General features: G+C 45.4%; 1 protein-coding gene across 5 annotated transcripts in view; it reads left to right on the forward strand.

Annotated features, from left to right (window-relative positions):
* The window catches only part of nfe2 (nuclear factor, erythroid 2), a 65,799-nt gene that overhangs the window by 27,938 nt on the left and 10,777 nt on the right, over positions 1–27,084 (forward strand). The window contains exons 2-3 of one of the 5 annotated variants that reach the window (XM_039746694.1): positions 14,106–14,172; positions 14,257–14,415. In XM_039746694.1, the coding sequence (XP_039602628.1) occupies positions 14,125–14,172; positions 14,257–14,415 (207 nt within the window). In that variant the 5' untranslated portion in view covers positions 14,106–14,124. Of the gene's footprint in view, positions 1–14,057; positions 14,416–27,084 lie in introns of those variants that run through there. The other 4 variants (XM_039746696.1, XM_039746695.1, XM_039746697.1 and 1 more) reach the window with 4 other exon arrangements.

The following is a 27,084-nucleotide window of genomic DNA, read 5'->3' on the forward strand; positions in this document are numbered from 1 at the left end:
GTTGTGGGCTGCAAGACCACCAGCAAGATGTTTGGTGAGAAGGTGACAACTGTTGGTGCGATTCTTTGGAAATGGAAGATAAATATAAAATGATCATCAATCGCCCTCGGTCTGGAACTCCATGCAAGATGGGGTGAGGATGATGATGAGAAAGGTGAGGGAGCAGCCCATAACTACACAACGGGAGTTGGTTAAAGATCTGAAGGCAGTTGGGACCACCATAGTCACCAAGAACACCATTGGTAACGCACTACACTGTAATGGATTGAATTCTTAAGTCTGCCAGTGACCATGTGCCTACTTGAGCAGGGGAACTTTGCGGGCGCTGCAAGATTTCAAGCATTTAAAGCATTTTAAATTATGATTTATATCATCGCCATTATGATGTGCGGTTGGTTATTCAGAGTGGCCATTTCTCTCTATTATACTTAAAAAATCCTGCAAGACTTTGGCAATGAGATGTTTAGAAGTCCCGCCCTCCTCTCAAACCATAGTAAACCACGCCCACGGTCCTCTCACCTCTCATTGGTGTGAATGCTTTTGACAGACACAGTTCTTTCTCCGACGAGACGAGACATTTCCTAAAGGGTTATCAACAGTAAAAAATGAGTACACGGGCAATCCTAGCACCGTGAAAAAAATTAGCGACAAAAATTGACGATCGGTTACACGGCAAATTGGTTAAATGCGTATCAATAGACTATGAGGAAACAGTTGGTGGTGAGGTGGTGATGGTGTGGATGATGAAAACAATGACTTGCAATATCACGAAGAATATCTACAACTGTTAACACCGTGTGGTTTTCCACTGCACGAATTACTGTTGAAAGAAGGACGTATCATAATGTAATTGCGTAATTTATGTCTGAGTGATGGGCTATGCCATAGAACAAGATTAGTTGTATTAAAAATTGGTCGAATAATTCTGACATGTCAAATTTGAACAGGCGACAAGAAAGGTAATGTAGTACATCTTCAGGGGATAACATGAGACACCAAAGGAGATCTCGATATGCCAGTCGTAAAACGTTTACAGTTTCCCGTGAGAATAGCTTTTGCTATGACAATTAACATCACAGGGACAAACATTCAAAAAAGTCGTTTTATTTAAAAAAGAGAAAGAAATTAAATTCACTCAAAGACAGTTATATGTTGCGTTGTCACGATGTAAGTCCAAACACAGAATCAAAATTCAATGTGATGTTAAAGAAAAGTTCATTCAAAAAAAGTTTTACAGTAAAGTTTTTGCGTGTTAATTTCAAAGCCAAACAAGTGAAATCGTAATACGCAACGAATAACTCTGACGAAACATCATTTTCATTCAAGTTATTACGTTTTAATATTTTTTAATAGGGTCAATTACTCATTGTAATGTAAAACAGTTAGTAAATTGTACACCCGCATCTCCATAACGCACAGAGGCTAGTGCGTAACGCAGGCACGGGGGTTGGTAAGCATAGTGAGCAGAGGGCAAAGCCCCCCGAGTTGTAAATAATGTTCACCAGAGACCTTTGTGGTGTTGACCTTCTAGAGCAGGTCGGATTTCATTTGTGTTACTTTTTTTGTTTTTTCCGAGTTGTTGTCCTGTTTCCTGAAAGGGTGCTGCCATTTGCGGATCACGTTGCTTGGATGCCATGCCCTGTTGCTGGGGATGCCGGTGTCACTAGTGTGACCATTTAAAATAAAAAAACAGTGCGGTGTGCCATATGACATCTCGGGAATTGAAAATCACTCTTGGAAGATCCTTTGATTGGTACGAAAAAGTAAATAGATAAATGAGTGTGTATCTTGTGCCTGTTTGGACTTTGGGGACACTGATTTATTGGTTAACCATTTGGTCATTGCAATCAAACCGTTGATTTTTCCAGATTGTGAACTTTTCTTGTTATAAGGTGTAATCACCAGGGGAAGCTCCATGAGTCCCAAACTGCAGACGACGTGATGCCCACCACAGAACATATTTATTTGTCCACCACTCCTTTCCAATAATCACCTGTGCAAAGATCAATAGCCAATACAACATTCTATTGAATTTTTTCCTCCTTCTTTCCTCCAAGATTGTCGCCTCCCGACTCCTTTTCAAGCAAGACCTGGGACTGCTTCCTGTGTCACAGCACTGCATGCTGGGAGCACTTCGGGGTTACACTGAAACCAGCATTGACCCCCCCCAAGGCAGCACCCAAGGACACCCCCCCACCCCCACAACAGGGTTTGCACATCCGCACCCCAATCCCCATACAACCTGGCAAGGGTTCTGATTGGAATCAGCCTTGAGGGACACCGCCGACTTCTGTTTGGCGGGGGCTGAACTGCTCCTGCTGTCCCTGTTCATCATTACAGGCTGATCCCAGTTGGATTGTGTACTCATTCCTTCTATGATGGCGTCCTAGCCGGACAAGTACTGGTCAGGATGCCCATGTGTCCTCCATGGACTCTTACAAAGGTTCCATGCTCATCTTCGGGTCCTTTCACACGCATCCTTGGTTCATCAGTGTCATTTTAAGTGACGTATACAATGTTGTCATCTTCTATGTAGTAAAACCGTCCATTTTTGTGTCTGATCTCCTTGGTTGACCCTTAGTTGAGACAGATATCATATTCCTTCAAGTTTTGTTAAATGGCACATTTAGGTTCATTAAGATCTAATGTCTGATTACATCTGTGGGTCTACTAAAATAATATTTGCAAACCATCCCACCTATCAGTAGGAAACCCACTCCCCTAAAGTCTCCTTGGAGTTTCTACAGCTTCCATTTGCCTTGCTCTATGTTCCAGGTGACATTCCAAGTGATGACGTCCTCCTTTTCAGGGCCTTGGCAGAGAATGGTGGCCCATGCCCCTGATAAACATGGAGGACAAGATTTTCACATCCGGTAACTGTAGCCCTCTCGCACCTGCTTCCTGTCTGCCTGTGACCTTTTGTTCAGTTGCCTGGGGTCATGTGTTGAAATTCTGGTCAAAAGAGAAGTCTTCCGCTGTCGGTGTAAAACCACGAAATGTTATTTTCATTTTTTTTTCCTCCTGCTTTAAACTCGTGGCCTACACAGGCTGTTCAAGAACGGCTAAAAAAGGAAATCTTGTCTGAAAAGTAGCAGCAGACGAAAGTGACCACGTAGTTGTGGAGGACTGCAAAGTGGGCACTGTAAATGGGTGGCCTTCACAGAGGGCACTGCAGATACTTCCAGCCACCCTCCCTGAGAGGCAAGCAACACTTCAGAGATGCCAGTCACACACAGTGGATCTGGAAAGTCTTCAGGCCCCTTTAACCCCCCGCACACTTGATGGATTCACTCGTTGTTTTCGCTCATCAGTCTACACTCAATAACCCATCATGACAAAGTGACCGTATCTTCTAATAACAGATGTGCAAACTTTTTGAAAATCCAAAGCTGAAATCCCTCCTTCCTCGACGTATTCAGACCATTTGCGGTGGCTCCCTAAATTGTCCTGTTTGCTTGTAGTTCTCCTTGAGATGTTTCTAGAACTCGACTGCAGAGGCAACTTGAATTGATTGGATATCAGCTGTATGTAGAAGGTCCAACAATTTACACTGCATGTCAGGACAAAAACATGAGGCTGAGGATCTGCACCGGTTGATGGTTCGAATCCCCGTTACTACTGGGCCGCTGGGCAAGGCCCATAACCTGTAATTGCTCCTAACAATGGCTGACCCTGCACTCTGACCTCAAGGGGTATGCAAAAACTAACAAGTTCATAATGCAAGAAATTGTTTAAAACATGAAGTCCAAGGAACTCTCTCTGTAGACCTCCATGAGGCAAAAGAACTTAAGAACTTAAGAAATTTGACAAACGAGAGGAGACCATTCGGTCTGTCAGTTTAGCTCATAGTTAAGCTGCCCCAATGTCTCCTCCAAATCCTTCTCAAGGTTTTTCAAGGTTTCGGGCTCAATTTCATGTCTTGGTAGTAGTCAGTAGTAGTCCCACGACTCTTTACGTAAAGAAGAGCGTCCTGCCTTTCAGTCCTTAATGCACTCCCCCTTCATCCCCTCCAGGTGTCGTCGAGTACGTGTGATTCACCATTAGGCCGTGTTTATATTCTAGAATTCGGCTACGCAAGTGTTGTACTGTTTATACTTGTGCGTGCACTTTATGAAAATCTGGAAGATTCCACCAGGTGGCAGTGCGAGATATCATCACGGTGAGGAAACGTTCGGTTTCTCCGTGTTGTGAATTGCCTGAAAAGCCCATTATGTTTTATGATTACATCCATCAGTCCAGGGATGTGCCCATTCCAGCAGGCATCAGACACAAGGCAGAAATAATTCCTGGAAGGGGCATCAGCTCATCACAAGATGAATACAAGACACACAGACACACACTGGTGTTATTAAAGCGTCACCAAATCCACAAACCTGCATGTCTTTGGAAGGAAACCAGATCCCAGTGTGGAAAACCCACCAGGAAAACATGCAAACTCCAGGCAGGGAACACCAGGGACTGGGAGACAGCAGCGCTACGGCTCCCCCACATGTGTAATTATTAACTTCTTCTTCGTCTGGCTGCTCCTGTTAGGATCATCTTGTTCCATATCTTCCTGTGCTCGTCATCTTGCTCTGTCACCCCCATCACCTGCATGTCTTCTCTCACCACATCCATAAACCTTCTTTTTCTCTTCCCTGGCAGCTCTATCCTTAGCAGCCTTCTCTCATTATACCCCTCATCTCTCCTCTTCACAGGTCCAAACCAACACAAACTCACCTCTCTGACTTTGTCTCCCACCTGAGCTGACCCTCTAATGTCCTCATTTCTCATCCTGTCCACCCTCGTCACACTCAATGCAAATCTTAACATCTTTAACTCTGCCACCTCCAGCTCTGTCTCCTGTGCCACCGTCTCCAGCCCATATAACATAGCTGGTCTCACTACCGTCCTGTAGACCTTCCCTTTCACTCTAGCTGATACCCGTCTGTCACCAATCACTCCTGACACTCTTCTCCACCCACTCCACTCTGCCTGCACTCTCTTCTTCACTTCTCTTCCACAATCCCCGTTACTCTGTACTGTTGATCCCAAGTATTTAAACTCCTCCATCTTCATCAACTCTACTCCCTCATCCTCACCATTCCACTGACCTCCCTCTCATTTACACACATGTATTCTGTCTTGGTGGTCCTACTGACCTTCATTCCTTTCTTTAGAGTAGATCTCCACCTCTCCAGGGTCTCCTCATCCTGCTCTCTACTCTCACTACAGATCACAAAGTCATCAGCAAACATCACAGTCCATGGGGACTCCTGTCTAATCTCGTCTGTCAGCCTGTCCATCACCATTGTAAATAAGAAAGGACTAAAGTGAAATAAAGAAAAAAAATATCAGAAACTCCTAAACTAAAAGAAATAATGAAAAAGAGCTGTAAACTAAAAGAAACAAGTTAAAAAGACCACTAAACTGAAAAAAATAATAAAAAATATATAAAACGTCACCTTTTCTAAGCAAAATAATAATATAAAATTTTGTAAAGGAATCCTAAGCTGAAATAACAATATCCATCCATCTATCCATTATCCAACCCGCTATATCCTATCTACAGGGTCACGGAGGTCTGCTGGAGCCAATCCCAGCCAACACAGGGCGCAAGGCAGGAAACAAACCTCGTGCAGGGCGCCAGCCCACCGCAGGGCACACACACACACTAGGGACAATGTAGAATCGCCAATGCACCAACCTGCATGTCTCTGGACTATGGGAGAAAACCCACGCAGACACAAGGTTATTAACAGTATTCATTATTTAAATGAAGTTAACGATTTATCTGTAAAATGTAACATACATACTTTAATGCATTTCATCATGAAAGTGACATCAAGTATAAATCTAAGGATTCTAAATGTGCAGAGAGCTGGAATATCAAACATTTAATGTGTCCTGTGTGGCGATTGCTGCCTGCTGCTGCTGTCAGTTCAGGAGGAAACCCCAGCAGCACGTAGCGATTAACAACTGGGTCGGTTTTAAGATGACGTTTACGACGGTCTGCTTTAATGATAAAGTAAACTACGAGATTAAAGTGGACATTTCGAGATTTAAGCCGAAATCCATCCATCCATCCATCCTATATCCTAACTACAGGGTCATGGGGGTCTGCTGGAGCCAACCCCAGCCAACACAGGGCACAAGGCAGGAAACAAACCCCGGGCAGGGTGCCAGCCCACCGCGGTTTAAGCCGAAATTTCCAGTCTAATCACAAAATACACCTTTTCGCTGTGTCTCTAATAATTTTTCCTCTGCGGCTCAAATATGCCGCCGTACATTCTGATGTTGTTGTGATGGTATGTGAGACCCTTAAAATGTATTGAGGCATTGCGATGGCGAATATGAGACGCTTGACTATAAAAGCACCACAAATGCATTTGTTTGTTAGCATTTTGCTTCACCATATCAAACATCGAAGCGCGTTCATCGGTCCTGTTGGATCCTCAAAGCAGCTCACTGTCACCTGTAGGCAGTAACCAGAGACTCTGACGTCACGTTCTGACTTTTAGCACACTGCGCCCCCTTGGCTTTTTGCTGGTACTGCAACTTGCGCACGCATCGCGTTAATTTCTGAGAACCTGCTCAGGGGATGCGTCAAATGAACGCTGGGAATGCGTGGCAGCTGTGATGTGTGCGCGTCCGCTTTCTGAGTGTGAACTATAAACCAGACCTTAAGCTGAAAGAATGCTGCTGGATCTCCTTGATCAGAGATCGAGGGGCAATGGGATACAATACAATACAATACAATACAATTTATTTTTTATATAGCCCAAAATCACACAAGAAGTGCCACAATGGGCTTTAACAGGCCCTGCCTCTTGACAGCCCCCCAGCCTTGACTCTCTGAGAAGACAAGGAAAAACTCCCAAAAAAAACCCCAGTAGGGAAAAAATGGAAGAAACCTCGGGAAAGGCAGTTCAAAGAGAGACCCCTTTACCATGTAGGTTGGGCGTGCAGTGGGTGTCAAAAAGATAAAGGGGGTCAATACAATACAATACACAGAACAGAACAAATCCTCAATACAGTATAAAAATAAAAATTTTAGAAGTACGGAGTAGAATTCAACAGTAGATGATATCCCATAATATGATCTGGATTTGTTTAGAGTCCTGGAGACCCCATTTGGCCATTAAACAAGTTGAAACAGCGCTAAACCGACACAAGGACCCCTCTTTCCCAAGATTCCTGCGATCCTCCATTAGGGATGACTTTACCTTAGGCAGGCAAAACAACTTGGCAGATGGGCTGTGGGCACCAAGTGCCACATTTGAGCACCGAGAAGAGAGATAACAACAACAACAACAACAACATTTATTTGTATAGCAGATTTTCATACAAAAAAATGTAGCTCAAAGTGCTTTATATGATGAAGAAAAGAAAAATAACAGACACATAGAATAAGAGTAAGGTCCGATGGCCAGGGAGGACAGAAAAAAAAAAAAAAAACTCCAGACGGCTGGAGAGAAAAAATTAAATCTGCAGGGGTTCAGAGGCCATTAGACCACCCAGTCCCCTCTGGGCATTCTACCTAACATAAATGAAAACAGTCCTCTTTGTATTTAGGGTTCTCACGGAAGGGCTTGATGATGATGGTCGCGTAGACTTCTGGCTGAAACCATTTGTAAAACATGGAGTGCCCCCAGGTGCCTCAGGAATTGTGAAACGGAAGAAGTTTGGGGCCATCAGGACTCTTCTAGAGTAGGCTTCCCAGCCAAAGGCACTGTCACTGATGCCAATCTAACGGGGCATCAGGAGTCCTCTACCGTGATGGGGTAACCTGTCAATTTGATGGCCGTCTCAGCATCACTCCAGCAATCAGAGCAGTTGAATGGTAGCCACTCTTGAGGTAAAAGGCGTGTGACGGCATTTAAGGGATTTGAGAGCATGGAGGGGAAAGAGCCTCCGGTCTGATGAGACAAAAACTGAACTCTGTGGGCAGAGCTGCTCGCCATCCACCTAATATGATCCCTACAGCAACGCACACTGGAGGCAGCATCCGGTTTTAATAATAATAATAATAATAATAATAATAATACTACTGCGGTGGGTTGGCACCCTGCCCAGGATTGGTTCCTGCCTTGTGCCCTGTGTTGGCTGGGATTGGCTCCAGCAGACCCCCGTGACCCTGTATTCGGATTCAGCGGGTTAGAAAATGGATGGATGGATAATAATAATAATAATAATAATAATAATAATACATTTTATTGATACGAGGCGCCTTTCTGAGAACTCAAGGACAAATAATTTAACAAATAACATTTTCCTACAAATAATGTAGCTCAAAGTGCTTTACATGATGAAGAAAACAGAAATAAAAGACAAAGTAAGAATTAGAATAAGACAACACTTATTAACATAGAATAAAAGTAAAGTCCAATGGCCAGGGAGGACAGAAAAAACAAAAAAAAACTCCAGACGGCTGGAGAGAAAAAAATAAAATCTGCAGGGGGTCCGAGGCCACGAGACCACCCAGCCCCTTTGGGCATTCTTCCTAACATAAATGATCAGTCCTCATGGTATTCGGGGTTCTCATGGAAGGACTTGATGATGACGGTCACATGGACTTCTGGCCTTTAATCCATCAATGGAGGGACATCACGGTGCTTTGATTAGGTGGTGTTGGCGCAGGACGCCAACACAGAAAACTGGAAAAAGAAACAGAAGAGAGATTAGGGGTCAGTACGGATTTTAGAGCCACCATGAATAGTTATTATGATGAATTGAACATACAGAGTATCAGGATTAGATGAAGGTGACGTTATCAGAAAGCCATGTAAAAGTAATGTGTTTTAAAGTGCTCCACCGTATCAGCCTGATGAATTCCTATTATATTTCAGACAAGTCTGAGGTCCCCCCTCTTAATGATTCTGATGACCGGTGGGTATCCGTAAGGCTGTCATTGTTACCGATAGCTGAAGGCTAAACCGCGGATTGTGGAAGGCATCCTCAGATCTCAGAAGGTTCAGAGAGACAGCAGAGTATTACAGGAGATGGCACCAGCAGCCATGCTTGATAACTTTGTCAGGACGATTTCAAAATAATAGAAATCACAACTCTGTATCGGCATCAAATTACAACAGCAGCATTTCTTTCTATCGCATGTTTTCATACAAATAGTGAAGTCAAAGTGCTTTAGAAGATGAAGAAAGAAAAAAAGAAAAAAATCTAAAAATAAGATGGATGGATGGATGGATAAAGTATGGGCTGATGTCCAGGAGGACAGAAAAAACAGAAAAAAAAAGGCCACGAGACCACTCAGCCCCCCTAACATCAATGATCTCAGTCAGTCCTCATGGTTTTCAGGCTTCATGTGGAAGAATTAGATGATGCTGGTCATGTGGACCTCAGGCCTTCAGTCCATCAATGGTGGGGCTGCGTGGCACCCTGATCAGGTGGTGGGGGCGCAGATCAGCAACACAGAAAATTGGACAAAGAACAGCAGAGAAAGTAGGAGTTAGCATGGATTGGGGAGCCATGATGGTAATGATAATTCAGTGCATATCCAGAATATCAGGGTTACACTAAAATGAAGCTCTGAGTAAGCCATGTTCCAGTAATGAGTTGTTATCAGTTTGTTGAAGTGACCACCGTATCAGCCTGGTGAATTTCTGTCGGTCAGCTCTTCAGATTTGAGGTGCCTAACAGCAGAAGGCCGCCCGCCTCACCACGTCTTTGGAATTCTAAGCAGACCCTCATTTGAAGATCTAAGGTTACGAGTTGCAGTGTAAGGTGAGAGGCATTCTGGGATACGGGATGGAGCAGATTATTGAAGGCTTTGTGAACCATCAGCAGGATTTTAAAGTCAATTCTAAATGGCACAGGTAACCAGTGTAGTGACGCTAAGACTGGGGTGATGTGCTCGGATTTTCTTTTCCCAGTTAAGATCCTAGCAGCTCCATTCTGGACTCGTTGTAATCGATTGATGTCTTTTTTTGGGTGGTCCTGAGAGGAGTGCGTTACAGTAATCTAGTTGACTAAAAACAAAAGTGTGAACTCATTTTTCAGCATCTTGCAGTGTTATAAGGAGTCGAACTTCTTCTGAATGGAAAAATGCTGTCCTAGTGATCTGATTAATATGTGATTTAAAATTCACGTCCGAGTCAATAATCACCCCCTAAATTCTTTACCTCCGTCTTGACTTTTAAGCCCAATGCATCAAGTTTATTTCTAATACCCTCGTTATATCCATTTTTTCCAGTCACTGAGATTTCCGATTTCTTCGTATTTAGTTAGCCATCAAAGCCTAAATGCAGAACTGCCCCATCATAAAATGGACTTGAGAAGCTCAAAAACGTCGTCCTGAGTTGTCCTCTTTCCATATTCATATTCTGAACAAGAGCAACTCGGCATGCACTAAAAAAAGTTTTTATCGTGACTTGGCTCAATCGCCTAATTCACGTGTTCTTAGTTCAGCCTGGCTGGGGTTCAGATCCTTGCTTGATGTCGTTTCTGTTCATTTTTGAGTCTTTCATTTGTGTTAATGTCACACTTTGTTGATTATTTGCTTTATTCCCAATTTGCGGGGTGGTTCCCCAAGAGGCAGGGCCACCCGTCCATCACTACAAGGGACTATTTATAAAGGCAAGAACAAGCACCTTGCGGTTCATTTCGAATGCGCTTGGGAGTTGGTGGGTGTGATCTGTGATTCGTGAATTATTGTTTTTTATCATTTTGCGCTGTTCTCGGCCACTTTTCGAGCTGGTTTTCTGTTCACCTTAGATTGTTGTTGCCTACTTCTTTCATTTTTCTAAAGAGTAAATCGTTTTTATTTATAAAGATTCTTACTGGCCGGCTTTGATGGTTTCCCCTTCCAAGTGGGCATTTTTTGGGGTGTTCTTGGACATCTTGTAATGCACTTTGAGCAACATCATTTTAATGAAACGTGTGCTGTAGAAATAAATGTTATAATTGAATCTTGAGCTTGTCCGGTCAGGTCAGGTCAGGATGGGGAGCCTGCACGGCCACAGCGCGTTGGTACACCCACCACATGACGAAACAGCTCGGGATCCTGGTTGGCAACTCCCCAGGGAGACATGCGGTCCAGTCCCACCATCTGTGTTATGTGGGCATCCCCTTGGCCTGGTCCAGCCACTTGGGTCCTCAACAATGAGCCAGATCTCCCTCGGGTAATCACACCACTTGGCCGTAGTGCCGTAACTGATGCTCCCTCACAGTGCAGGTCGGGACTCCATGAGCAACACCCAAGGACTCTCTGAAGAGACACACGTGAAGGAGTCCAGCCTTTGTTTCATGTCCCTAGATAGCGTCCATGTCTCACAAACAGGAAGCACCAGGACACTAAAGACTTGGACCTTCGTCCTTTTCTAGAGATATCAGGAGCCCCACACACTCCTTTCCAGCGACTTCATGACCCCCTCCATGCTCTCCCAATCCATCTACTGACTTCATAGGAATGTCACTGCCGAGGTGACAAGGTCGACACTCTCTCTACAGACAGACACACTGCCCATGGCTGTGCCCACGAGGTCATTAAAGGCTCTTGGTTGTTATCAGGACCCTCGCAAGCCCAGACACTCAGACTTGAGCTTGTGATCTCTCGGAATTCATAACAAAACGTCTGTTGTTTTCCTCTTTCATATCCTCAGTATTTTCCTTATTGTGTGTGCCACTCATACATATCAAAGTTCTGCGTCGGATTAATTTAGCCCCCTAAGGAAAGCCTCACACCATTCAGTGTGGTGCTGAGGTGTCACGCATCGCATGGCTGCACTCCGATCCCAATCTGGGTGGTTCATCGTGTGGTCGGTGCAGCAATGCACTGCCATCAGCGTATGCCCCCCAATCCAGCCTATCCTTGGTGTTAAACCTGCAAATGACTCGGGATTGGAATTGTATGTAATTACGGCTAAGCCTGAGTCAGACTTGAGGTGACGTGTAACAGTCCACGTTATGGTGTTAATCCCAGATAACTCCATCCATCCATCCATTATCCAACCTGCTATATCCTAACTACAGGGTCACGGGGGTCTGCTGGAGCCAATCCCAGCCAACACAGGAAACAAACCCTGGGCATGGTGCCAGCCCACTGCAGGCCCAGATAACTCTTGAAACAGTATTCTGCTGCCATCTAGTGGATAAAATAACAAAACCGCGCAGGGAGATCAGCTTCCCCAGAAACATATAAGGACAATAAGGACATAGCAGCACTAGAAAAGGTCCAGAGAAGAGCGAAGAGGGGCTACAGGGGATGAGTGATGAGGAAAGATTCAAAGAGCTGAGCCTTAAGGAGATGAAGAGGAGACCTGACTGAAGTGTTTAAAATGATGAAAGGTAGTCCAGTGGATCAGACAGTGACTTTAAAATGAGTTCAATGGGGACACAGCTGGAAACTTGTGAAGGGTGAATGGCACACAAACATTAGGAAGTTTGTCTTTAAACAAAGAAGAATAGACACCTGGAATAAGAAAGAGACCAAGCAGTGTGGTGGACAGTAAGACTTCAGGGACTTTCAAAACTCGACTTGATATTATTTTGGAAGAATTAAGTGGACAGGACTGGAGAGCTTTGGTGGGCCTGTTCACGTCCAGATTGTTCTAATGTTCAAATGTAAAATGAGCTGCAAGACATTTTGAACTCAGCTGAGTTCAGCTTTCAAAACTCGACTTGATGTTTCCTTGGAAGAAATAAGTGGACGGGACTGGCGAGCTTTGTTGGGCTGAATGGCCTGTCCTCGTCCAGAGTCTTTCTAACATCTCCTGCAAAACTTGCGTGGATCTCCACTCAGGCCATATGAGCTGTTGCTCCAGGCATCCGCCACAGCCATTTCTGCCAGCTCTCTCGCATTTCAATGTCACGTTCTGAAGTGACGGTGACCGTTTCTCTCCCTCCACTATGGGCCAACAATGCCAAATTCTGTAACGGCGCACCAAACTGAGACACGTGTGCTGACTGTGCGGGGGTCTCTGATGAAGTTCACGAGGGTTGGTTTCAGCCCACTAGTGAAAGTTCTGCTTATTTACGCAGCCGTTCAAATGGAAATGATGTCACGTGACGATGGCATCTCGATGAACGGTTTTCCGAATGTTGACGCACACAACTCTCCACGGCTCTCTCAGTGAGTTCCTGCACTAACATCATTTTGTTTGGATGGAAATGAAGGTCCTCATGTAAAATGAGTGTTGGAAATGCCAAAGGCAAACGCGCGCTGAACGTCTAGCAGACTGCAAAATGGACGCCCTTACAGCTTGGATGTGTTCAGGCGTTTGTTCGTACGGTCCGAGGACAGCCTGTTGTACCCGTCTGTCTAAATTTAGAATTGCTTTCCGATTTGGGACGGAGTGCTGAAGTGCGTTCAGAAGGCGCGTTGCGTAGTGATGATGGACTCGTTGTTTGTGAAGAACACTTCGACAGAGAAAGCAACCGGACCAAGGCCGGTGGCCGCCTGAAAGCCACAAGGGATGTTTGTCATAGATCTGTCTTCATTGTAACATTAAAGAGTCAAATTCAGTCGCTAAAAAGCCCATTTCAGTCCAGTGGGATTCAAAGTTGTATAATAATAAAAAGTGAAAACTTCCAAGGGGGGTGAAGACTTTTCATTGCTGCCTTAATTCCCTTCTTTTTTTAAGGGGGTTCTGCTGCAAATGAATATTCTGAGCCCCCCCAGGATGGAGTTGACCACCGTTGGGTGTTTGGATGCTTGAGGACCCCCGAGCTGCTGGACTTTATTTTTCTCTGCAGGCCATTGTTCACCCTGTTATAAAAGTGGTGACCACCCCTTCGCCCCCCCATACCCCACCCTTCCATTTTCCTGGGTTGTCAGACTTTTAGGGGTCTTGGCAGGCCACAGTGAGCTCAGTATCTCAAAGGGTTAACGTTGTGCGGCAAGCCACAAAAACTGTCAGTTGGCGACACAGGGCTGCCCGGCTGCTGATACTGTTATCTGCCATGGAGCAGGCAGGCCGCTGGTGAGGAGCCCACTGGGTGGGTGACGCCTCCCACTTGGCTCTCTCCTCTTACTGAAACGCCATGGCAGGATTTCAAATATGACCAGGGGTGGTGGGCTCTGTCACTCTTTCTGTCCAACTTTAAGAGGGGAGTGAGGGGAGCAGCTCCCGATTCCTAAACTAATCCCCCTTACTGCTTTGTCCTTGCAGGTCACCCGTGCCATCCTAAATGTGTGAGTCAGCCAACTGCATCTTGCCAGCTCGGAGAAACCCTCAGGTGAGCCGAGGCACAGAAGATCGGCCTGGGGGGTCCTGCTGGGCACGGCATGCCACACCTAATCGTGTCGATCCCCGTTTTCAGCAGGGGCTGGTGCCACCTGGAAGCTACCATGCCGGGATGACGATGATGGCAGTGCCGGGGGCCTTACAGCCCGACCGAGACAGGGTCACACACCTGCACCAAGGTGAGCTGGAAATGGATATCGACTGGCAGGAGCTGATGGCCATCACCGATCTTCAGGTAAGGAATGAGCGGAGTGTCACCCGGTTTGGGGTCACCTGGTACCTCTCCCAAGCTGGGCTATCAAAGGAAGTTCGTAAAATTCAAACACTGTCTGTGGGTCAGGTGGAAACATCTCCACCTCATAAGTCATAATGTTGTCTGACCTGAGCATCTCACTGTCTTGCTGATGTGAACAAAGTCCATCCATCTGTCTAGTTTGGGGCACTGGGAGGCAGAAACCTATCCCATCAGCACCAGTCATAAGGCAGGAGCAATGACATGACACGGTGGTATCAGGGCTATTGCCAATATCTTTGAGATGTGGGACTCAAACTGGAGGTGGACATGAAAACACCACATGTAAGCTTTAAACAAGCTAAGCACTGCGGCACCCTGCGAAATAACTGACCCCACAACTGAGACTAAAAATGACAAGGGTGTGAGCATCCAGAAGAATCATCAGTTGTGCTTATCAGGGACCACCACCATGAAAAGCATCTCTTCAACCATTCAGTCATGGGGTGTAGTGGGATGGGACGGGATGGGTTAGAATGGGGTGGGCTAGGGCGAGAAGAGGAAAGGTGGGATGGGGTGAGGAAGATTGGGATTGGGTGGGACAGGTTAAAATTGGGAGTAATGGAATGGGATGTAGGTGGCATGGCAGAGGGCTACCATATAAGCAGCACTTATATTTCAACTTTACTTGAGTATAACGTTTTCTGTCTCCTTTCACGTTTGCTTCTCCAAATTTTGACCCTCAATTGGCAATTTTTGCTCCAATATCTTTTGATGGACACATGCAACCCTCTGAAAAAAAAAATGCCTCCACAAATAAGCAGAACATTTCCTCAGCCAGTTTCGTGAAATACCAGGTTAACCCCACTTCAGGTACCACAGCTTAGTGGAAATTCACTTACAGTACATGAGGAATGAAATGTACGCCGCTGGCACTTGCACCGTCACTCACGCGCCCTTTGTCTTTTGCATATTTTCATTTCTAATCTACCCTTCATTTCCAAAATTCTTGAAAAAATAGTGGCTATTCGACTTCACTCTCATTTATCTCAAAATAATCTGTATGAACAATTCCAGTCTGGTTTTCACCCCCTCCATAGTACAGAAACGGCACTTGTTAAAATGACTAACGACCTCCTTATGGTCGCTGATTCTGGTTTAATTCCTATTCTCATCCTTCTTGATTTGAGTGCGGCCTTTGACACTATTTGTCACACGACTCGTCTCAACAGATTATCTTCGATTGGCGTTACCCACACACCACTACATTGGTTCAGATCCTACCTCTCAGGCCGCACTCAGTTTGTTCAGCTTAAAACTTTCACATCCCAACCCACCGCTGTCACTTCAGGTGGGCTCTGTCCTGGGGACCCTCTTTTTCATTATTTACCTCCTTCCTCTCAGTAATATCTTTCGCAAATATCACATTAGCTACCACTGTTATGCTGAGGACCCCCAGCTCTACCTCACCAGCAAACCTACTGCTTCCAATCCACCCTCCTGGCTTATTGTCTGTTATACCTGCATTGTTATCACTCTTTAATTTAATATCAGTAAGCTGCTGCTGGAGTATGGGAATTTACACTTAATAAAGTATCTATCTATCTATTATATAGTGCCTTTCTATCTATCTATCTATTATATAGTGCCTTTCTATCTATCTATCTATCTATTATATAGTGCCTTTCTATCTATCTATCTATCTATTATATAGTGCCTTTCATATCTATCTATCTATCTATCTATCTATCTATTATATAGTGCCTTTCATATCTATCTATCTATCTATCTATCTATCATATAGTGCCTTTCACATCTATCTATCTATCTATCTATCATATAGTGCCTTTCACATCTATCTATCTATCTATCTATCTATCTATCTATCTATTATATAGTGCCTTTCATTTCTATCTATCTATCTATCTATCTATCTATCTATCTATCTATCTATCTATCTGTCTATCTATCTATTATACAGTGCCTTTCATATCTATCTATCTATCTATCTATCTATCTATCTATTTAACATGCACACTCCACACAGGTAGGACCCTGGAAGTGAACCCAGGTCTACTTACTGCGAGGCAGCAGCGCTACCCACTGTGCCACCGTGCCACCCTATTGAATCATTTTCACTTTTCAAATCTAAACTTAAAACTCATTTGCTTAAGACTGCTTTTTCTCTCTACTACTGACTACAAGTTCTCTGTCTGATTTAAAATTTGGTATCTTAGTTTTGTTTATAATGTGTGTTTTATCTGTTGTTCAGTGTCCTTGAATGTTTAGAAAGACGCCTATAAATAAATAAAATGTATTATTAATTGTATTATTATTAAATGTAAGGTTTACATTCCCTTAATTCTGATTTCCACTTAGGGTGTTTTTTGAGCTGCCATATCTGATTTGTTTCTCGCCCTTCTTCTCATCATAGAAATCGTTTTCTTTTACCAGAAAATATTTTGCGTCACTTTTTTTGCCGCTCTGTTTTTTCCGTGTTGTCTATCGCCGCCGTCATGACACGATGACACCCGCCGTGGAACACGTTGTCAGTGCCATGCTGTGAGAATCCAAGATGGCGGATTTCTCTAGCAAGCAATTCCCTTGTGTGTGCGTTAGTTGTTGCTCTTTAGGTTTCCTAGTTCTTGACTTTTGCTTTTGAATTCCTTGTTAGGATTCTTGGATGTTGATTTATAAAGGCAAACATCTGGGCTGATTTCTGCTTTGGACTCCTTTCCTGGTCATCCCCTTTAATCTTAGTAACCTTGTCCTGGTGTGAAGCTACCAAATATAAGTCGACCATCAAAGATCTGGAGTCTTTAGGACCTGTGGGGTGTCGGATTAGTGAGTTTACTGGATTACCGTTAGTTAGATTTGCAAATAAGGGGGGGGGAGTCCAAAAATCCCCCCCATTTGGTTAATAGCACAGGAGTAGGGTGTCCTTATTGACCATCCTGAGAGGAATTACACGTCTGCAGTCTTGTTAATCAGTCTGCCAAGTGGTGCTGTGGGTACCGTGGAGGGAGCTACAGAAATCCTGGCCCGGGTTGCAGGATGAATTCTTACCCAGCCAGGAGGCCACAATGGATGGCCTGGAGGAACGTGAATCCTGGGAGCAGTTCAGTCCCCCATATGACAGGTGGCAGTGTCCCTCAGCTTGAACCTGATTAGGCAATGCAGCCCTGTCAGGGGTCTCTGGGTACCCACATGACCTGGAAATGCTCCAGTGACACCAGAAGCAGTTCGCTCCGAGTCGGGAGGCAGTGGGCGACACTCTGCTGAGCTTTGTAGCTGGTGCTTTTATAAAGAAGGTGTCGGGACGAGTAACACAAATGTTTCATTTCAACTCAGAATTGTGCTGGGTGATATTGTGTGGCTCTGTGGTGCCCCCTTGTGGTTCACCATGCATATTTCTGCCTTTTTAAAACCACACTTCTTTTAACTTCACCTGTTTGATGTCTGGTACAAATCTTGTAATCGATATTTAACCCGCTTCCTATTGTCCAAATGACTTGAAATCTTGCACACACACTCACTTCCGATGACAATACACGAATCAATAATCAGTTTTACTAATTGATGTTAATTAAGAAATGAAATTTTCATATGAACAATAATTCAAGATTTCACCAATAGATGGCGCTAGTATCGGTTAGAACATTTCATTCGAGAATATCTGAAAAAGTTTCAAGACTAAAAAGTTGAAAATAATATATCCATCCATTCAACCCGCTATATCTTAACTACAGGGTCATGGGGGTCTGCTGGAGCCAATCCCAGCGAACACAGGGCGCAAGGCAGGAAACAAACCCCGGGCAGGGCGCCAGCCCACCAAGCAGGGACAATTTAGGATTGCCAATGCACTTAACCTCCATGTCCTTGGACTGTGGGAGGAAACCCACGCAGAGACGGGGAGGACAAGCAAACATCACAAAGGGAGGACCTGAAGAGCGAACCCGGGTCTCCTAACTGCGAGGCAGCAGCGCTACCACTGCGCCACCATGCTGCCTGAAAATAATACATGATACATAATATGTTTATATATATATACTAGCAGAATACCCGCACTTCGCAGCGGAGAAGTAGTGTGTTAAAGAAGGTATGAAAAAGAAAAGGAAACATTTTGAAAATAACGTAACATGATTGTCAATGTAATTGTTTTGTCACTGTTATGAGTGTCGCTGTGATATATATATAGAGCAAAATACCGCGCGCAGCGATGTCATGTGTTAAAGAAGTTATGAAAAGAAAAGGAAACATTTTAAAAATAATGTAACATGATTGTCAAAGTAATTGTTTTGTGTATTTGGCGGCAGCGTCACGAAGTTTTTTCGTCTAGCTGCATCAGAAAATGTACCACGACGTCTGACACGCCTCCTTTTACTGTTTTCTCACAGCTTGGATTGCTGCTGTCATAATGGGTTTGAGTCTACATATACAGTATATATATATATATATATATATATATATATATATATATATACACACATATATACACACATACATATCTATATACATATCTAGATATAGACATATATATACATACCTATCTATATCATATACACACACAAATACATACACACACACACAAATTATATATATGTGTGTGTGTGTATGTATGTATGTGTGTGTATATATATATACATACATACATACATACATATACACATATATATACTTGTGTGTATGTTTGTATGTGTCTATATGTGTGTGTATAGCTTTGGTCACTGAGTGCAAGGGAAAAATAATAAAATATAGTCTATAAGTTATTAAACAGTAAAACATTAACGTTTTAAGAAGTACAGGTACATTGAAATTACATTTTCTATGTGAACATTCAAATTTGTGCCTCTGGTAATGTGCCTTACCGGCATTTAAAGAAAATTAGTTTTGTGTCCTCTGCAGTGTTAAGAGAGAAAGGCTTTGGTTTGGGATAAAAGGAAAAAGGTGTAAAGAAAGGAAAGTTGCCTTTTTCTTTTATATAGTATAGAGATGTGTTCGCTGGCGTTATGATCGCCTTTTGGCGACAGTCATGTGGGTCTTGTGTAGACTGGTGAGGCGTCCCTGCCATTAATCGGCTGTGATGGCACTGTGAGTCCTCCACTCGTGCGTATCTTCATAATCGAGGTGAGGACCTCATAATCGTATACGTGCAAAAGAAAGTGTGAATCGCCTTAATATTATTTTGCCGTGGTGTAGAAAAGGGGTCCGTGTTTGCACTTGTCTGGGCTATAGCTCAGGGGCGGATGAAAAAATTAAAAGTGCTCACTTTGACTTAAGGCAGAAGCGCAGTCAGCGTCTCAAAGGCCAGCACAGCTATGCATGCGCTGGCTGATCGACTTTGCTGGGCAGGAGACCCCTTTGTACACACGTTCATGATATCAAAAGTCTCAGCGCTCTTTGGAGGTAATTCATATATTATATATATAGCAAAATACCCGCGCCTCGCAGCGGAGAAGTAGTGTGTTAAAGAAGTAATGAAAAGAAAAGGAAACCTTTTAATAATAGCGTAACATGATTGACATTGTCATGAGTGTTGCTGTCATATATATTCCTTCCTAAATAAGTCACCCTCGCTTTGCTCTTACTTTTTACCGTTCATTTAATCATGGCTAGTGGCGGAAAAATTATAAAATGGAAGGAGGATGGCTTTACCAAAACAATTATTGATGGCGAATCGATTATTCATAAAGCTTGAATTGGTGATCTGTTTTTCTGTGTTAACCTCATATTTTTTCATACTTCTTCTCAAACTAAGGTGGTGCGAGGGTAAAATGAATCGGGATGCGCTGATCAATGTAATCCGTGTACCAGGAAATCATGCATTGACAAAAGCTCCCTTTGCTTGTAATGCAAAGTGTGATTAAATGCATTATTTTTAACGTGTTATGGAGCACATGCATGAAGCTTCTCAGCTGTGCTTGTGCTAAGAAAAGGAAAGATTTTAAAAATAACGTAACACGCTTGTCAATGTGACCTTTTGTAAGTAGTGCCTGGAGGATTCAGTGTGGAAAAACTCGAGAGACAGCGTGTGTATTAACTTGTGGAATTTTCTGTGAGTATTTGGTGGCAGTCTGCGAAGTTGCTTGAGGAAGGCAGTATGGAGCTCAGCTCAGAGTGAAATGAGATGAATGGGAGGGGTGATGATGACGTGACTCCCCCACCCGCCTTAACTGTCAATCCCCACAAACACAGTCTCGGAATTTGCATAAGCACACCCTTCACCTACAATTTTAACTTAGTTACAAAGTGATCTAAACTCTCGTTTATATCCTCGTCCTCTCATTAAACTTGTATCCCGCATTACCTGTGGGCATGTGAAAGCAGCGGTAGCCTGTCTATGAACTTAATTTAAAGTTTAGGTTTACACCTTGCTTTCTTTCCGAGGGAGCAGCACTCATGAATATGGTAGTATATGTCACTTTCCTTTCGCTTCTTATTGTTTAGCTGCCTTCTCAATTATATAATGCATGTTTTCTTAAGCGCTTTTGGAGGTCTTCCTGGTTTCTACGCACTGCATTGACAGTCAGTTCCGTGATTACGTGGGAGGCGTGATGACGTCACACAAAACTCCGCCCCCCACGGCTTTCGAGCTCAACTCTATTACAGTTAATGGAGAAAAATACCTTCTAGTTATGACCATTAGGCGTAGAATTTCGAAATGAAACCTGCCCAACTTTTGTAAGTAAGCTGTAAGGAATGAGCCTGCCAAATTTCAGCCTTCTACCTACACGGGAAGTTGGAGAATTAGTGATGAGTCAGTGAGTGAGTGAGTGAGTGAGTCAGTCAGTCAGTGAGTGAGTCAGTCAGTCAGTCAGTCAGTCAGTGAGTGCTTTGTCTTTTTTTAGTATAGATATATATATATACAGTGCTCAACATAAATGAGTACACCCCACTACATTTGTCAGAAAACCTTTAGTTTCCTTTCAGTATCAACATTTTCTTTGAGATGCTGTACTACAACATACTCCCACAAATGTGGGCCATTGATTGCAAACAAGATTTGTTAATTTGCACACACAAAAAAGTGATTTTCCTAACAAATTCATTCAAGCCCATGTTGCAACAATGAGTACACCCCAATTAATAGTCTTAGGAGAAAAGCCACAGTTAAGACTACAAAATTCTAATGAACAGTCATTCAACCACAGGCGAGTCTAAGGATTCATTTAAGAGGTGTCCCGCAGACAGGTGACTATACTTAACAAAGAAAAGCCCTTCCCATTTCATGCTGTCAGCAATGGCTCCACATGGAAGAGAAATGTCAAAAAATCTGAGAAAGGAAATCATTACTTTACACAGAAAAGGTGAGGGCTACAAGAAGATCAGCAAAGCTTTACATATCAGTCGAAAGAAGAAAATTTAAGAAAGATGGAAGTGCATCCATCTTACAGAGACGTCCAGGCCGTCCACGGAAGTTAACATCTCGACTGGAGCGTCTTCTGATGAGAAGGGTTGAAGAAAATCGCCATACAAGTTCACCGCAGGTAGCTAAAGCAGTAGAAAGCCAAACGTTTCCCGTGACACCATACGGCGCACACTGCAGAGGAATGGCCTGCATGGGTATCGTCCACGAAGGAAGCCGCAAAAAAGCACGCCTAGAATTTGCTAGGGCCCATGCTGAAAAAGATGAAGACTACTGGGACTCTATACTCTGTTTTTGGAGCTAATGGTTTCAAAACTGTATGGCGTCGTAAAGGTGAGGAGTTCAAAGAAAAATGCACGGTGCCTACAGTGAAACATGATGGCGGCAGTGTCCTTATGTGGGGCTGCATGAGTGCTGCTGGTGTTGGGGAGCTGCGTTTCATCAATGGTGTCATGAACCCAACAATGTACTGCTCTATACTGAAGGAGAAGATGCTGCCATCACTCCGTGCACTTGGTCGCCGTGCACTTTTCCAACACGACAATGATCCAAACCACATAACTATCTAAAGATACTGTTGCATTTCTGAAGAAGAACAGGGTGAAGGTGATTGAATGGCCAAGTGTGTCTCCTGATCTGAACCCAATCGAACACCTGTGGGGAATTCTGAAGCGACAAGTTGAGCATCGCTCTCCATCCAGCATCCAGGCTCTAAAAGAGGTTATTCTTGAAGAATGGAAAAAGATGGATGTTGCAATATGTCGCCATCTTGTTCATTCCATGCCTAGAAGACTTGATGCTGTCCTTACAAATCACGGTGGTCATACAAAATACTAGATGTAGTAGTTTTTGTTGCGGGGTGTATTCATGTAAAACTGAAGAGTTTGTGATCTGAGTTATATTATTAACCTTAATTTCATGTTACGGAGTTAAACAAGTGTTCAATAAAACTCAGCCTTGTGAAAATTTTGGAAATTGCTCTTTTGTTCATTGAGCTTCTGATTAAATTCGTACTTTTTAAAGGCGGTGTACTCATTAATGCTGAGCACTGTATATATGAATACTTTTTAAAAGCCTTGCTTGTATTAAGTTAAAAAGTGTACTAAAAAGTAAAAAATAAGTCTCTCATACATCCATCCATCCATTTTCCAACCCGTTGAATCCGAACACAGGGTCACGGGGGTCTGCTGGAGCCAATCCCAGCCATCACAGGGCGCAAAGCAGGAACCAATCCCGGGCAGGGAGCCAACTCACCACAGGACACACACACCCACACCCACACACCAAACACAATTTAGAATTGCCAATCCACCTAACCTGCATGTCTTTGGACTGTGGGAGGAAGAACCACGGGAAGAACATGCAAACTCCACGAGAGGACCGGAAGCGAACCGGGTCTCTAACTCTGAGGCAGCAGCGCCACCGTGCCGCCCTCTCTCATACATCACTATATATATATTGTCACAAGAACGAGACATGGACAGATAAAGAGTTGGGGCAGCCACCCGTATATTGTGGTATCCTGGCTGCAAAGTCGTTTTCTTGTAAAATACAGAGCACTGAAGTGCATACAACCGAGTCCAAAACAAGACTGAGAAAACAAAGGAAAGGGGCAGGTTTTAAAGGGGGAGACAGGAAGTGAGGTCGTATGGATCTGGCACGTGGTCTTCCACCATTGGCTCGTAGCCGGAGGGGACATCAGAGGGACTGGAGCTGGTGTGGCCGACTTCCATTGGCTCAGTCCCGAAGTGATGTCAGGAGATCCAGGTGAAATCCCGGGGATGGTCTACAGGCAAGGAGAAAAGAGTCAGTGCACTCTGCCACACCCGGCATGCCTCGAACTGCCTTCACTCAAGCCCTTTAGCTGCCTCCCATGCGCGTGTGTGACAAGGCCCCCTTAGCCCAGACCCGGCGGGTCGGGCGACCTAACCGAGAGGTCGTGAACCCGAGAAAGGCATCAGCGTTGGCGTGGAGCGCCCGGCGATGAACGGCGAAAACTTGTGCGGCTGCAGGTCAAGAAACCACCGGGTGACCAGCGGATTCGACTCCTTGTGGAGGGCCATCCACTGTAGGGTGCATGGTCCGTGACAAGGGTGAATTCCGCCCAACAGGTAGTACCTCAGCTGAGTAATCGCCCATTTAATCGCCAGAGCCTCCCTCTCCACCGCAGCATACCTGGTCTCCCGGTCCAACAGTTTCCGGCTCAGGAACATGATGGGGTGCTCCACACCATCGACGCTTTGGCTCAGCACGGCGCCCAGGCCTGTGTCCGAAGCGTCCGTCTGGAGGATGAAAGGCAAAGAAAAGTTAGGTGCCATCAAAACAGGTGTGGGCGTAAGGGCCTGCTTTAAGTCACCAAATGCAGCGCTGTTTTTCAGTCCATGCCACAATGTTGGGCCCTCTTCTTTGTTAAATCAGTCAAGGGCGCTCTCTCCGAAAACCGGGTACAAACCGGCGGTAGTACCCGGCTAACCGAAAGGCTTGGACCTGCCGCTTGGTTCATGGACGGGCCATTTCAGAATGGCATCAATTTTGGAGCACTGTGGCCTTACGGTACCCGACCCACCAGGTAGCCTAAATATTTGGCCTCGCTTAATCCAAGAAGCATTTCTGGGATTAATCCGGAGCCCGGCCTCACCAAGTGTCCGTAATACCGCTTGGACATGCTGTAGGTGTTCCTTCCATGTGCTGGAATAGATGACCACGTCATCCAGGTAGGCAGCACTGTATGAGTTATGAGGCCGAAGCACTTTGTCCACCAGACGCTGAAAGGTTGCTGGAGCCCGTGTAACCCAAATGGAAGGACACGATACTGCCAGTGTCCGCTAGGGGTACTAAGCGCGTTTTACCTTGGAGTCCGTTAAAGGAACCCTGCCAGTACCCTTTCGTCATGTCAAGTGTGGTCAGATATTGAGCCTGTCCAAGCCTCTCGAGGAGGTCGTCCCACGCGTGGCATTGGATAAGCATCAAATTGGGAGACTTGATTAAGCCGGCGGAAGTCATTGCAGAACCTCCAACTTCCGTCAGGCTTACCGGCGAGCACAATGGGGCTGGACCAGGGACTATAACTTTCCTCAATCACACCTAGCTCCAGCATGCGCTTGATCTCAAGCTCCACTTCAGCCTTTTTGCCTCGGGAAGGCGATACGGGCGTTCTCGGACAACAACCCGGGCTCTGTCACGATGTTGTGCTCAATCAGAGAGGTCCTTCCGGGTTCTCACTGACTACCTCCCGAGCGGTCCGGATAACTGTTTCCAGCTCCTGCCGCTGTCTGGGACTTAAGTCCGTGCGAAGTTAAGGTCGTGTGTGTGGCGAAGAGTGGCGGGCTGGCGGAGGAGGGATCGGGGTCCCTGTCCTTCCACGGTTTCAGCAGGTTCACATGATAAACCGCTCCTTTGGCCGGCGATTGGGTTGACTCACCAAATAGTCGACCAGTCCCTTCCTCTCCTTAACCGTAGGGGCCCTGCCAGTGGGCAAGCAATTTAGAGTGGGAGGTAGGCACTAGGACCATGACCCGATCTCCGGGCGGAACTCCCGAAGAGGCGTGCAGCGGTTGTAGTACGGGCCTGTGCTGCTTGAGCCTCCTCCATGTGACTTTTAAGGACAGGCGAATCTTTCCAAATCTATCGCGTAACTGCGCGATATACTCCAGTATGTTTGTGGAGGGAAGAGCCTCTTCTTCCCAGCCTTCTTTCAAAATATCTAATATGCCCGAGGTTGTGCCCATACAGTAGTTCAAAGGGGAGAACCCGTGGAGGCTTGTGGGACTTGATAGGCAAAAGGACGAGGGGAGGAGCTGATCCCAGTTCCTTCCATCCTCGCTGACCACCTTACGCAGCATTTGCTTGAGAGTTTGATTAAACCTCTCTACTAATCCGTCGGTTTGAGGATGATACACGAGGTCTTTAAATGCTTTATTTTCAGTAATCTGGCAGTCTCCTTGAGCGTTTCCGAGGTGAAGGGGTCCCCTGGTCTGTCAAGACTTCTTTGGGGATCCCCACGCCGAATACCCTAGTAATTCCGTGCGATGGCTTTAGAGGTAGCTGCGCAACGGAACAGCTTCGGGTATCGTGTAGCGTAATCCACGAGGACTAAAATGTACTTGTGTCCTCGGGCTGAGGGCTCCAGGGGTCCCACCAGGTCGACCCCGATTCTGTGGAAGGAGCGTCAATCAGTGGAATAGGAACAGAGGAGCACGGTCCCTCCTAGGAATTTGTCGCAGTTGACACTCCGGGCAGGAAGCGCCAAAGCGGCGAACCTCCTCATTAATTCCTGGCCAGTAGAAACGGGCTTGATCCGCTCCAGAGTTTTTGGTGCCCAGGTGGCCACCTAGGAGGTGGGCGTGTGCAGACCTCCCAGACCCCGGAAGGTGCGCGGCACTAGCAGCAGCCTCGTCTCCTGCCCGTCATGCATTGCTACACGGTAAAGGAGGTCATTATCTAGCACAAAGTAGGGGCCCTGTGGCATCGACTGATTAGTCGCTGGCCAGTGACAAGGACCACTGCATTTTTTACAAACTTCAGGGAGTCATCATTCCATTGCTCCCTTCTAAAAGAAGCCGGCGTTTCTTTAAATTGGAACCGCAACACGGAGAGAGGGTCAGCGTCGACCTCAATGGGCGTGGTTTCTTCCGCTCCGCGCGTCGTTGGTGGATGGCGTGTTAGCCAGCGACGGCCGGGAGTTGCCACGTCAGTCAGGGCGACGCCGTCTCTCTCTGCCGGCTGATTACACGGCGTGGAGGCAGCTTGAGACGGGTTATCTCCGTCCATAACGAGGCCCAAATTAACCCCGGGAGTGGTATGTGTCTCACCGCTTTTGATTTTAGACCAGTCCGCCCTAGTATCACCGGGTGTGGAGGATCAGGTAGGACGCTACGGTGAGTTCTGAACTGACCCTCCGTAACTGATGACACAGCGGCGGACCTGTACCAGCGGATGTCTCCGTGGACACAGGTTATACCGGTCTTAAATTTTAGCCACTGTTGCGGTTGCACAAAGCGGCGGGCAACAATAGAAATGTTGCTGCGGTCGAACAAACCTGTGGTCTTGTGTCCGTTGGATCACCACGCCAGTATGTGGGACCGCCAGCGGATTAGCAGAGCACACCAACCCCTCCTCGCCCTCCACCTGCATTCCTCCTTGCCCCAAGCGGTTTTGCGCCGCGGACGCCATACGAGCTCCGGATTGTACAGGGAGGGGCTAGGTCTTGGAGCATACCCGGCTGGTTTGACATGAGGACGGTTCTGCTCCCCCAGAGTGTGAGGCCGCCCTCTGCGTCTCCATAAGCTCTATGAGCTCAGACATGT

This window comes from Polypterus senegalus, chromosome 3, assembly GCF_016835505.1.
Source record: "Polypterus senegalus isolate Bchr_013 chromosome 3, ASM1683550v1, whole genome shotgun sequence".
NCBI lineage: Eukaryota > Metazoa > Chordata > Cladistia > Polypteriformes > Polypteridae > Polypterus > Polypterus senegalus.